Below are 15,206 nucleotides of genomic sequence, written 5' to 3' on the forward strand. Positions count from 1 at the left end.
TGATGGTTGGCTGGTCACATCACATCTGCCAAATCTGCCAAAACATAGATCCTGTATTTAACATTTACTATTTTCAAAATGTTTTCAACAAAAACGTTTATACTGTATTTAACATTTACTGTGTCGAACTCTGAAAGCAGTTGCTTCTGGTGAATAAGTATTATGAACAATGGTTTATTTCTAAAAGCTAGTATCCTGGCTCTAAGATTTCGAAGCATAAGCTAATGGATCATTCTGTTTCAGCATAAACAATAAAATTGGTTGCACATAGTCATATAGACAACAAAATTGGAGCAACTTTCTAATAGCAAAGATAAAGAGGTTGTTAGAACTGAAGAGTAGACTTCATTGTGAAATTGCTTAAATATGAATAAAATATAACTGTTTATAAATGTAAAATTTGACTATAATGTGAAAATCAGAAAATTGTCTTGCTGCCGCTAAGCCTCGAAAAATAGTACCTTGGCACCACCAGGGCCCGCAAGGCTTGAAATACACTCCTGATTATCAACACTTCTACCGACAGTTATTTTTTCCTACATAGACGACTCGAAATTCAAACATTAGACGGCATATGCATATATTATTATCATTATTATTATTATTATTATTATTATTATTATTATTATTATTACTATTATTATTCAAATGGCATGAACATAACAAGATTGTCATACATTCATTCTACTTCTAGCTTTCCAGTATCTATTAGAGTCTTTTTTGTTAAAGGAGGACAGGACATTACACAGTTTCCTTCCAGTGTATTCTGCTCATTATACAGCATGGATAGTGGGCATGGTAAACAGCAATGCTTGAAAGGTTGATGTGTGTCTGGTTTATTTAGAGTGCACAATCTTTTTCACCAATACAAGTTTCACATTTATGCGAACATAAGTTTGAACAGTATCAATAAAGCCAGCAGATTACTAAATTTGCATAGTGTACATTCACTCATACTACAGTATCTCGATGCCTTTCTCCGAACCAAATAATGCTGGGATACTGAAACAAAGATAAACTTGACAAAATGCATGTACCTGGATAGGGATAATACGAGTTGCTCCTGCTGTCTGTTGCTGTTGCTCCTCCCTGTGCATCCAGGGTGGGACATTCTGCTGCTGCTGTTGCTGTTGTCTCTGATGCTGACTCATCCAGGGTGTGGGGGCCTTGTTCAAAGTGGGCAATGGAGACATCGGCGTCTGCGGTGTTTGCTGACGCTGAGGAGATGTTACTGGCTCCTGTTGCGTATTATTGGTGATGGGCGGGATGTACAGAGACCCCACTTGAGCTCTAGTTGTTACTGGCGGTACATAGATACTTCCTAGCTCATTCTGCATTTGGGTTGGTGGTGATACAGGTGGAGATTTAGCTATTGTCGGCACTGGTTTAGGAGGTTCTGTTTTAGGCATAGGGCTCTGTACTGGCCTTATAACAGGAGTGGTTGTCTTCGGTATAGTGTTAGACACAGGATGGATGACTGGTGGAGGTTCAACAGCTGTAGGTCCGGGAGGTGGTGGTGGTGGTGGAGGTGCGTTGCCAGGGGGTGCGTTGACGTGATGAAGATGGACACTGCCACTTCCTCCTGTTGGAAATACTGGAACAGCCATTTGAGGCTGCATTGCGGCTACAGCTGAAGGTGGCAGAGGACCTTGAGGTGGCGGTTGTGCTAATGGAGATGTCTTGGGACCTGCAGCCTACAGTAAAAATCATAGCAAGTAAAATGACAAAATATTAATTTAGTTATGGCAGAGTACACAATTAAAAATAACACTTTAAAAATGTCGTTACCTTTTTATGCAAGTGTGAATTTCGTTTGTGTCTTGTTGTGTGGAAGAGTGCTCAGAGAATAGTTTATTTGTGTCAGTGTATTAATTGAATTTTACTGTGATGTTTTATAGGATATAAACATGCACATAAAATTATTAACATATGAAGAGTCCACTGCAAGAATGATGGATGTCACTTTCTTGTCGAAAATGAATTAAGACTGTCAATGCATAGCTTAAGACATATAGAATGTACATACAGAGTTATATGGCATTAACACTGATAGTCATTGTCCAGTAATGATCGGAAAATCACAGTTAAGCTTTGAGTGCTAAGCATTTCAAACTTTCAATTGCTTCTCCTGCAAAATGTATTCCAAATGACAACCATCGTTCTTGCAGTGGACTCTTCATATCTTATAGCATCATTCAACATAATGAATATTACTCGTAATATATTACACGCTTATAATTCATAAGAATCTAATTTTTAATTGGTTATTTTACGACACTTTATCAACTGCTATGGTTATCTAGTGTCTGAGTGAGATGATGATAATACCAGCGAAATAAGTCCAGGGTCCAGCGCCGAAAATTACCTAGTATTTGCTCTTAATGGGTTGAGGGGAAAACCCCGAAAAATCCTCAACCAAGTAACTTGTCCCAATTAGCTGAATTACTTCCAACTTCTCTGGCTTCATTCATTCATTTGTTGTTTGATTTATTCGTTCGCTTATCCACATAACCTCGCTTGCTAATCAAATCTTACTTGCTCTCACTAATTAGCTCATTCATTAAATCATGTGCTCACTCACTCACTCTATAATTCACTAACTCACTTTCTAATTCATCAAATCACTAATTACGTCATTCATTAACTCATTCTCTGGCTTGTTTGATCACTTAAATTTACTCATTAATTCAGTCTCTAATTCTTTCACTCATAAACTAACCCTATCACTCACTTTCTAATTCACTAACTTGTCCAATAATAATTCATGAATTCGTACACTAACTCATTCCCTTACCATCTCATTCACTTACTTCCACTTACATTCCCATTCATCAGCTCTATCACCCATAAACTCATTATTGGAAGAAGGAAAAGGTATGGTATAGATAAGCATTTTACAATATCAGTTAGGTAGTGATATTGTAATGAACACACTATACTTCTGGTCATCATACCTGTGGATGCTCGCCTACACCTTCAGCATTGGCATTTCTTGTGATTCGTCTCTGCATACGTGGACTCCTAATCTGAGACAGGTCCAACCCACCAGGGGTATATGTAAATGGCTTTTTGTCCTTGGTCATCATTGCGTTCTGAATAGCTGCTGGTGGCTCGTAACCTCCGCTTTTCCTTGTATCAGGAATCTGTAAATATATTTATGGCTATTAACGATAAAATTATGCGATATATAGTATTTAGTTCTATGAAGGATTCAAGGAAAGAATTTTGCTAATTTTAAATTTAATATCATACCAGTACTTCAAATGCTTACATTTAAATATAAACCTTTTAAACTGGTAAAAGTCAGAAATTATTTCTTTAAAGCTTCTGTTGCTATATTGTTGTTTAGTCAACTGTCCAAAGGCAGGTCTGAACCTCACAAGCGATACCAACATGGCACTACTTATGAGGCAAATAGGCCAAGAGATAATGGGGTAGGTTGGTCAGTTTCCTTTTTCCCTCCATTACATACATCGTCAATTAGCTACATATTGTATACTTCAGATTTATACAAACAATTGTTCTTCCTCTGACACATATTGTCAAGTGAGATGTATTGCCTGATAAATAATAATAGATGTACATATCAGCCAGAACCTCAGTCAGAAGATAATTTCAGTTTTTGTAAGAAAATTATTCGTAAATTCTTATAGTTTTAAACCCATGCAATTCGTTCTTTTTTTTTAAAGCCAATATTAATTTCACGAGACTGGTTCAACAGACTTCTTAAATTACATTTATTAACATTGCTTATAAAGCGAATAGAACAACTTTCTAATCCTATTTTATAGTGCCGAAAGTATTGACTACCGTATCTATGTCCTCATCCTTACAGTCAAATCTGGACTTAAGATCTCAACATCGAAAACAACGTGATACTGTGATGTAAGTTGACTTGAAGGCAATACAAGTTGGAAATAAAAGCTTAGCTGAACAGTTGTTGATGTAAGTATTTTAATAAAGGATCGGGTATTTTTAACAAATCTACCATTTAACTTGTATGCTACACTAATGAGACCGATCAAGATGGCATTGAACTGTAAGTCAACAGAAAGACGCTGTATTGAAATATCAACAGATCAATTTGTGAATGAATATGTCCTAACCTTGATATTGATGATATGTAAATAAACAGTAGGTATCATTGCAAATTACCAGTACATGTAATTCCTCGTTATGCATTTCATGAAAAACACACACACATATTCATAAAAATTGTCACAATTTGAAACACAAACCAGTTGTCACTAATTTATTGCTAGTAGGTAGACTATAGGTTCAACTCCTATCTCTTTGAGAGGGGCACACTTGACCGAATAGAATTAATGCTGTGAGGTGTGGAAGACGATAACTGGTAGTGCATTTCACAAATATTTATGGAAAACTGTGGCATTTCTTGCAATTCCTGCTCAGTAGCAGATTTGACACTTAGAAGCATGACTTCTTTTTTCCCGATCTCCTGAATGGCTAAATTATGATTCTAAACCAAATGTTTTTGAAGACATTTAGTCTATACTGTCTCATATAGGCAGTGCTGTAGTTGGGCTGGAACGCAGTTCCAGTATAAATAATGTTCGGATTCCACAGTTACATTAAAAATAATTTAATTACATAGACACTGAAAATATCTTCAAAAATACTACTCATCCTACATTATAACAGATGCCATTCTGAGTCTAGAATGGTTATGAACAAACTTAGAGATCAGACATGTCACGACCATGGCTATATAATCTATACATCCCAATATAAGTTATGTTCACGAAATAATTACCACAATAAATTTTGACCAAGACTGCAACTGCGGAAAACTGTGTCAAAAGTAGTGCTCAGTTCATGATAGAACAAGATTTCCATAGACCTACTTTTAGTAAAGAAACGGAACTACCTGTACCAGCACAATTGAGGACCGTTTTTGCAAAACTTGCTAACTGAAAAAACTAAATTTTACAGGAGAGACAAAACACTATACTAAGCAAGTTTTGCTGTATGTCTCACTTATAGGAGAAAGCAAGTTTTGAAAAAACGATCACACTTTGACACACTACAATGAAGAGAAATAACCCAATTTTACTAAGACGCTTTGAACATCATGTAGACGCCTGCCTTATGTTAACGAATCCATCAAAATCTCAATTTTGAAAATTTTGCAGTTAGTAAGTTTTGCAAAAACGGTCCTCAATTACATTGCTCATATCCTAAATGCTGGTCTTCATACCAATATGCTTATTTTGTTAAGGGAAATGACTGGTTGTTTGTGAAAGATGAGACTCTTGAATGTGCTGTGTGTTGTGAAGTTGATGAACTTGGGATAAGTCCACAAATTGGGGCGGCAGTTAAACCTTCTGAAGAATGGGGTGAGAGTTTTCTGGGATAAGAGGCCGTGGTCAACTAGTTATGTTATGTCCAGACATTTCGTCTACAGCTGCGGCAAACATCATCAGTGGTGGGGCACTGAGTAGTCAGTTTTCAGGAGTTTAGCAAAAAAATCTGGAGCTCACTAATATCAGTGAAGCATCCAATGTTCGTTCCAATGTGGATAATGAACGAAACAAAGTAAATCAGGGATGGAATCAAAATTATGAAGGACATTATTTTTGTTCATACCAGAACTTGACTTCCTGACACTGATATGGATCTCACTTGTGGTGACAAAAGTGTCAGCAAAGTGTGTGACCTTTTTTATTTACCAGAAAATCGAAAGTTGATTCAAGCTTTCGGGAAATATGTCGAAAGAAATAATCGAATAGAGGATCTGAAAACTTCAATGAAACAATTTAAACACTTCTGATATCTACATCAGAATGTGATAGATCGTTTAGTGCTATGGCTGAAATTATGACGAAGAAAAGAAACTGTCCTGTGATTTGAAGAGCAAAAGCTTAATTTTCATCAGTTGTGTTGGTCCCCCTCTTCAAGACTTCAATGCACTTTGACATGTTCAGTCATGGTTGCGAACACGAAGACAGACAACAGACAACAAATTGCATGCAGGGAGTGAAAACCGGTAAAGGAAACGACTTACGAAGCGATCTACGTAAGTGCTTCTGAAATTGGTCAGTTCCAGTAAAAAAAAATTTCCAACTACATATAGGTTAACTCTATCACTATTTATGTTGTACGAAAAAAAAAAAAAAAAAAGAATATAATCATTGGATTTGAATTCGAATAAATTACCACTTTGAACATTTTTGGAGCAAGAATTCAAATTTGCTGTTGTCCTTCATGGAATGAAAGTATTATATTTCATTTAAATGCTTTAGGTGAATTGACACATATATTTCGTAAACAATTTAAAATAAAAGACTGTAAACAAGGAGACAGATGGATAGGCAGGCACGTGAATGAAATACCAAAGTCATTTTTTATGTTACAAATGCTTTTAAAGTGTGTCTTTCGCTGAAAATCTACACATGTATTATTTTCTATACTTGGTACGACGATAAGGTAAAATAAAAGTAAAATTGGATAAAATTTAAGAATATATGAAAACATATCTTTATTATTCATAATTATTGTTTACAAGTCACTACCAAGAAATGCAAAACAAATTATTTTTTACTCATTCTTGTTTCGTTATTTGCTTCCTATTCATCTCACGCTTTCTCTATAATTTCTTGATACCTATCAAATGTAGCATTAACCTATTATCGCATTATTCCTACCTCTGTGTTCAACCGAACTGTTGGTATGGTACCAGGTGCTGGGGGTGGTGGTGGAGGAGGTGCTGGAAATGAAGGAGCTGTAGTGTTTTCTGTCACTCCATCTCCTGGAAAAAGAAGAAAGAAAATAAACAACATGAATCATAATCATCATCAACATCACTCAGTCTTCTTCTATATTCATATGAGGATTGTGAAATTCAATATTCATAATTAGAGGAACTCCTTAATCATACGGTCTGTACAGCACGAAATAACCACTCTATGCAACATAGAACAAACACAAGAACAGGCATACAATGGAGATAAATTTCCAATTTCCTGTCGAGAATCGAACCCAGATACGCTGGATTAGTAACTACAAATACTATTACTTCAGCCAAAAGAGATTAAGTTTTAGATTTTCGCAACAGTCTGTTGAAGGAAAGTGGACTTTTTAGGTATTGATCGACAAAACCATAAAAATGGAACCAAGTAACTAGTTTTGAAAACTTCAATATCCATAAACTGTATGTTAAATTTCAATACATGATTATGAAACTCAACAACTATTCGCAACATAATGATCATGAAAGCTTGAAATCCCATAACATAGCGTTGTTTATGAAGTATGCCATGTTACAACAGAAAATAATTTTCATGAAGAGTTTCACCCCCTTTACTTCGTTTTATAACTGTAAGGGAAGTTCACTCTATAGATTTAATAATGTCTATATCAGTATAAGCTCGATGATATGCATATGGACATAATAATTCTAATATTATTTTACAGCAGTTCTTCCTAAAATTTGATATTTGGGACTGAAACATCATCATCTTTAATAATATGTACAGAGGTCAATTAAAAGGGTAGGCTTAACTGATCTAGCAAAGGTCTGGTGATAATTTCTTTACTTCTCCGGAACAGACTTCTGTAGAAAAATATTCGAGCAAAGTGTGGATACGAAATATAACTAGAACATAAACTAAATGGAAAATGAAACGAAAAAGCACATATTAACATTCGGAAGTACGAGAATTAATATGCAGATAAACAACAATTTCTTGTCACCTATATAAGAATTCGGCTGGAAATGGTGTTAAGGAAGAAATTAATTAGCCAGAAAATAGTTTATATTATGCAACTTTGTACATTATAAGGTACAATCATTTCTAGTAAATCAATGTTTCAGACCGACAATCAGAAATCGCCCACATGTATGTTAGCATTTTAATACATCTGGAGACCGGCGAGAAGGATTTAGAATTTCTAACATAGATGAGTTTGTGATGTCTCATGTCCTTCATAGGAATACGAAGGCTGACATAGTTTAAGAAAGATTGACAATTATTAATGTCACCTTTAAGAACCTTACATAAGAATAAGTAATCGAGATCATGACGTCTAGCATACAAGCTTCGACATTTAAAGTGCTCGCATTTTTTTATCATAGTTATACCCGAAGTTATTAGGCAGAAATCTGTACGAATATAATGAAATAAATTTCCTTTGAATATTTTCCGGTTTTGCTGAATCAGTACTTGTAATAGAGTTCCAAACTACAGATGCATATTCGAGTTTCGACCTCACTAATGTATAGTATAGTATATATCTTGATTACACAACTTTTAACACTATATCGCTTTGTAAAACGTATTATGTGTCTTTCACGTGTTAAATTTTATGTTACCTTGTTAACATGTTTCGGCCTGCTATTGGCCATCATCAGAACTGGTTGTTGCTTGTCTTGGCGCCTTTTGTTTTGTTTCATGTGGAGGTATGTTTGTGAGTGACCAATTGGTAATTGAATTAATGTCATCCTGAAGAAATTGACAGCATTACTTTCGATTTTTCGAAACAAATTTTAAGATCATCAGCGAATAATAGATAGTCAGAACTTACTCTTTTGCAAATGTCGTCAATGATAATTAAAAATAGAAGAGATCCTAAAGTTGAGCTCTGGGGCACACCACAAATAATATTAAATGGATCAGACAGAGTATTCTAAATTCGTACAGTACACTTTATTGTCTATCATGTAAATAATTTTAAAACCAGTTTACGTAGCTTACTGATAGTCCTATATTATCTAATTTAGACAATAGAATAGAGTGTGTAACTACATCAAACGCCTTACTGAAATCAAAATATATTGCTTCTGTTTGGCCCTGGGATTCAAATAAGAGACTAGGTTAGTTTTAGTAGATTTGGATTCAGTAAATCCGTGTTGTGCAAAATTTAATTTGTTTTTTACAAAAAAAAATATGTTTGTGAATTATAGTTAATTAATAATAATAATAATAATAATAATAATAATAATAATAATAATAATAATAATAATAATAATAATAATAGGCTCAGTAACGAACTCACCTGACGCTGGGGCGCTCGGTGGTCCTGGGCTGGGAGTGTTGTCTCCTCCAGAAAGTTGGCTGGATTGACGTCTGCAACAATAATAAACAGACAGTATCAATAAAATTGAATTGTATTTTCTACATTATAGTAAATAGGCTACTTAGAACAACAATGTTTTAACCGTTCACCAAATTCACTGTCTTCAAATTATGCACTCCATCTTTCCTCACACTAATAGACCACTCTTAGCCTTTCATTGAATTAATAATTTATTTCTTGACCCTCATTAATGTTTGCAGTAATGATTTCCTCTGTTCATCTCCCGGATTGTTATAATTCAATCAGTCAATTTGGATAGTAAATGTAAGGACTCTTATTGAATAGGAGTCCTTATTCTGTCGTGATGACTCAATTTCGACTTTCGAAACGTCATGTTTTTCAACACATTCAACAATAAGAGGTGACATTCTGCGAATCACATTCTAAGACATCCATTATTGTATGTAAATTGCCAAATTATCAAGAATAAATTCCTCCGTACCTCTTTTTCTTCGACATTTCATGCCACTGCAACACATTCTCTACCTCACCTCTTTTACCCCATGCACAATTTGAAATAGAAATTATCTTAGCTACTACTTTCTCCGTACCTACGGAGTTTTGGTTTGGCTTGGCTTTACATCAGGGGCGTATTTTGCGGGCTACCGGGGGTAGCCCAAGGAAATTACAAAAGAAAAAGTTTATAATATAACATAATGTAATAATTTTGTATTATTAGTTTTACCATAGTAATTAAAATTAAAGTAATTGTTAGATATATTTTGTGTAATAATAGGGTCAGCGGTAGCCCAAACCCTTTAACCAGTATACGCCACTGCTTTACATCCATACACTTACGCACGCTTTGACCTATTGTGCGATAATTGTCCAAGTCTGACAGTTGGCCTGGATGAATCCGAAGCTGACATGTGGACATCCTGCCTCAGTCGCTGACAGAGCCAGGTCTCATTGCGCAGACGAGTAGCCTCTTAATTCCAAGGAGTTTCAAGCCCTTCCTATATTAATATCGGAAACCGGTATTCCTACTACCTTCAGGACTTCATGTCAGAGTAGGTATGCAATAAACATGTTTACACTTAAAGCAGTGCCCTAGTATTTGACTTAACGACGCTTCCAACTGCAGACGTTATTCAGAGTCATATTTCAACGTGAGAGAGAATAGGCGTCAAAGTTTGACTCTAGCATCTGAAATCTACGACACTTCCTTCTCAGAGGAAGCCATGCTAAAATTTTTATCATCCTGTAAAATCCACCGCCCTCTGCTTAGTTTGAACTCTCGAACCTTGGATCCAAAGGGCAATTCTGTGACCATCGAAGACGACACTTAAATTATAAGTCTAAGAACTAGTCTAATTTATTGTTCCCATGATAGTAATTAAATATTATATGGTACCATTTACCACCTTATCCTAGCAATGTTTAATTATGTCCCATTTTCTAAGCTTTTATTAAATATATAATATAATTATAATAATTCAAATTTTACCTCATTTACCTTACACACTGTTCTCAATTTTAACACAGGGATTTACAGTTATACACAATATTAAAAAATAAAAGCTGAATATTTCTCATGCAGTAGGCCTATTTAATTTTTAAAACATTTTATATCTCATAATTTCAGCAACACTATAAATAGTGACAGAAGATTTGAGAAAATCCCTATGAGGAGTTATTAGAGTGATGAAATTAGGATAAATAAATAAAACTTGCTTTAAGATTTAAGTGTATCTCATGAACGGAATGAAATAAACTGCAGGTAACAGCCAATTGCTCAATAATGATAATAATAATAATAATAATAATAATAATAATAATAATAATAATAATAATAATAACTCGAACTCTCACTTCGAGAGAGGAATAAAGATTAAGGGTGTTTGAGAATAAGGTTCTTAGGAAAATATTGGGGCTAAGAGAGATGAAGTTACAGGAGAATGGAGAAAGTTACACAACGCAGAACTGCACGCATTGTATTCTTCACCTGACATAATTAGGAACATTAAATCCAGACGTTTACGATGGGCAGGGCATGTAGTAAGTATGGGCGAATCTAGAAACATATATAGTGTTAGTTGGGAGACCGGAGGGAAAAATACCTTTGGGGAGGCCGAGACGTAGATGGGAGGATAATATTAAAGTGGATTTGAGAGAAGTGGGATATGATCATAGAGACTGGATTAATCTTGCATAGGATAGGGACCGATGGCGGGCTTATGTGAGGGCGACAATGAATCTCCGGGTTCCTCAAAGGCATTGCAAGTAATAATAATAATAATAATAATAATAATAATAATAATAATAATAATAATAATAATGTAATAAAACAATGCACTATTAAGAGAACAGGTAAAGAATTGTTTTGAGCAATGTTATTAACAACTAACGGGTATACTGTACATAAGCACATGAGAATGTCTCGTAAATATTGTTATTCATCTGTAAATCGTTTGGTGCAAAAGAAATACATAAAGTCAATTCTACGGCGTTCAAGCATAGGCTTATCATTTAATTGGAAATCTTCTTCCAGCTAAGAGTAAGAGCCTTCTATTCTAAGAAGTATATTTCATTTCAAACGCTGACTAATTGTCTATTAGGTCTAATATAACTTAATATCAATCCTAAAAGAAAAATTGACTGAACAACTCCAGAAAGTATTGCATGATAATATTAATAATGGTTAAATTCATAGTTTTAAATACAACTTTCAAACAATCACACGTCGAGGCTCGACCTCATCCTGTCCTTTATTGGCATTCCGAAAACCTGGCAACTCTGCTTTGTCCACTGAGATACCAAGGCGGCATATTTTTATATACAGTAACCGCAAATTCACAAGGAACAACTTTTCGTTTGATATTGTTTTATGATACACAAAATTTGAAGTGTTGTATTCTACCTTATATTTTTATATTGGGTGTTGCAAAAAAAATAAAAAGTAACTGCATGTAACCAGATAAGATCAAATATGAGTACAAAGTGCAGTTCAATTACTTTTTTTTTTCTTTTGCAGCACCTTGTATATTTTAGGGGTGACGACTGTAAAACTGTGTGCATTTATGTTACTGTCACGTACCTCAAACCTTCTTGACTACAGCGTAGTCATATGAAATTTAACCTTAAGTAACCGCAACCGTGAAGTAACCGCTGCGTACACCTCGGTCGTTTATGTATTATGTAGGGAATAAAATATTAAGAAGAAACTCGATACGTACAGCTAATTTCGAATAAATCTAAATTTTATTATACTTTTATATTATTCTAATATAGCAGTGTAGCTCAGTTTGTAGAGTAACTGGCTACGGCCTGGAAGGTTCCAGGTTTAATTCTAGGTGGTGGCGACGTTTTCTCGTTTCCATAATTTTCAGAAAGGCCACTGGGTCCACTTAGCCTTCTCTCAAACTCATACCGGATCTTTCCCGAGAGTAAAAGGAAGCATGGCACCGACCACACCATCTCATTCTACGGTAGTGCCAGTCACATGTTATATATAAAACAAGGTCTCTGCTCAGACGATGTAGGATCATTGCAGCTGACGCAAAGTTTCAGAAGAGAGCCACATTTTATTTGATAGAATTAGCCTATCTGTTTGTTTTTGCGAGTAATTCGTGAAGAAACATGTTTTCAAATTCTTAATTTTATGATTATGAGTCTATTTCGTTGAACTCATTAGATTTCGCGATATTTCGTGGTTAAATATAACTCATTTTCTATATTACCTTCGTGAGATTTGTATTTTTTGTGAATACAATTAAGTTTCCAAATGTTTCGCGTATTTCATTAATACCAAAAAATCACATCTCTAGATATTACATTTATGCACTTTTTTGCGTTGAATTTACTAGTAGATATTGAACTTGAAGGCAATCTGTACGTTAGTTTAGAAGAAAAGACTGTACGTAAGTACATAAACATAAATATGTACGCCAAAAGCCACTTTTTTGGTATAAAATACGGGATAAATGATAGGATAAATGATAACCTGCTAACATATTCTCATAGTGAAACAAAAAGATCTCTAAATATATATCTTACAGCATCACAAACCTACACTGTAATTAATATAATAAGAAAGTAAACAAACAAAATACATCGCATGACAAGCATCATGTGGAAGCAAAAACACATTGACTAACGTTTAACATTCGCACGTCTTCTTGTATCTGAGTATTTGTACGCCCGGAGCTCAAGGATGAGTAGGTAAAAACAGTCGGTCTTGGTTGTCTGGTCATCTTGTCTTGTTTGTTGCTTTTATTAACCAAGCACAGACTATACTGCGCTTTATCTAGGCTCTATAATTTTCTTTACAAATGCGAGTATCTGAAAAAGGAGGTTGAAGGTAACATAGCCGGCAGATTTGAGTCAGTGGAGCAAGGTTAAAAGACGCGTTAAACTCAAGAAAACTCTTGTAACGTAAAAGCTTCTTCTATTTATCGAGCTAGTAAGGAAATTTCAAACCCTTCAATAGATTTAATACATTTCACAGAAGAGATGTAATTTTTCTAGCTATATATGAAAGTGTAAACAGCACTGTCCAATTGTCACCACAGACAGGAGCTGCACCGGCAGTTAATTTTTATTCCTTCTCTCCACACAAATGTTATAAATACAGCTCATATTCATTTCAGATACTCCTAACCATATTTTCTCATTGATTGTTACATTTAGCTTATACTATAAGCTATAAGCCTTTCCTCAGCAATTTATTTTGGCTTCTCTTGCCATTTCGAGGACCGGACTCGTAACAGATACATTTGCGGCATTCATTGGGCCATTGTGCACCCTACATTATATTCGATAATTGTCCAAATCAGGCACGTTGCCGGGGTGGCATCGTGAAACTGACACCGATGGGTTGACTATCCTTCCTCAGTTCTTTCTACAGGGTGATTCACGAGGATTTACAGTCCCTTACGAAGCTTATTTCCGAAGACATTCTGAGTAAAAAACGTCATATAAACATTTGTCCTAATCTCAATATTTTTAAAGCTACACTAATTTGAAATTGTTTGTAAAATACCACTATTCTTTAGTTTTAAGGGTAAAAGAATATTACAGATAAAGAATTAACTGTTCAGGAGTATCATTTCTTTAATTAGCTAATATCCTGAAGTTAAAAATATGTCGTGAATTCCATAGTTGCTTAGTACAGAATTTTTTTCTTACGCATTTATCACAACAATTGTTACAAATCGTGCCACTCTTGTAAATTCTTCAAGAATGTACATTAGGATGCATAATTAAACTGTAAAAAATCAAGTTCCTAAAGTCGTATGATTTGTAACAATTTCTGTGGTAAGTGCATAAGAATGATGTCATTTTTCGTTAAAAATTGAAAAAAAAAAAAAATCTGTACAAAGAAATTGACAACACAGTTTTAGCTTCAGAACACTAGCCAATTAAAGAAATGATACTTCTGAATAGTTCATTCTCTATTTGTAATATTCTTTTACCCTTAAAACTATGAAAAAATGTATTTTACAAACAACATCAAATTAGCGTACTTCTGAAAATATTGAGATTAGGACAAATGTTTACATGACATTTTTTGCTTAGAATATCTTCGGAAATAAGCTCCGTAAGTGACGATAAATCCTCGTGAATCATCCTGTATATCAGTCTCGGAAACCCGTACTATCAATAAGCTTTCACTTCGTCGTAATGTCCAAGTTTCTGTCACATAAAGTACAATGCCACACATACAAAACACTTCACTAGTCTCTTCCTTAGTTCTTTTTCAACAGGTCCGCAGAAAATGCTCCTTTTTCTATTAAAAGATCCTTAGCCATTGCTATCCTTCTTTTGACTTCCTGGCAGCAGCTCATATTACTGCTTATAGTACTGTACATCCCAAGTATCTGAACCTCTCCAATTGTTCTACTGCCTCATTTAGAATTCGAAAATTTACCTCTTTATTTTTCTTCCTATGACCATGATCTTCGTCTTATTTACATTAATCTTCATCCCAAATTGCTCACAGCTGCCATTTAGCTCCAGTAGCATATCCCTCAGTATTATCTCCTCTTCAGCTAACAACGCCTTATCATCAGCAAATCTTATGAATTTTTACAAAGCAATTAACAACACATTTTTAGCTTCAGAATACTAGCCAATTAAAGTAATTATACTTCTGAATAATTCATTCTCTA

The 15,206-nt window shown here is 34.7% G+C and overlaps 1 protein-coding gene across 7 annotated transcripts in view; it reads right to left on the reverse strand.

Annotated features, from left to right (window-relative positions):
• Positions 1-15,206, reverse strand: part of LOC138710756 (uncharacterized) — a 290,182-nt gene that overhangs the window by 39,540 nt on the left and 235,436 nt on the right. For all 7 annotated transcript variants that reach the window (XM_069841855.1, XM_069841853.1, XM_069841854.1 and 4 more), the window contains 4 exons: positions 9,016-9,086; positions 6,666-6,769; positions 2,955-3,143; positions 1,038-1,694 (listed from right to left, as the gene is read on the reverse strand). In XM_069841855.1, the coding sequence (XP_069697956.1) occupies positions 1,038-1,694; positions 2,955-3,143; positions 6,666-6,769; positions 9,016-9,086 (1,021 nt within the window). The remainder of the gene's footprint in view (positions 1-1,037; positions 1,695-2,954; positions 3,144-6,665; positions 6,770-9,015; positions 9,087-15,206) is intronic.

The sequence above is a fragment of the Periplaneta americana genome, chromosome 12 (assembly GCF_040183065.1).
Source record: "Periplaneta americana isolate PAMFEO1 chromosome 12, P.americana_PAMFEO1_priV1, whole genome shotgun sequence".
In the NCBI taxonomy this organism is placed as follows: Eukaryota; Metazoa; Arthropoda; class Insecta; order Blattodea; family Blattidae; genus Periplaneta; species Periplaneta americana.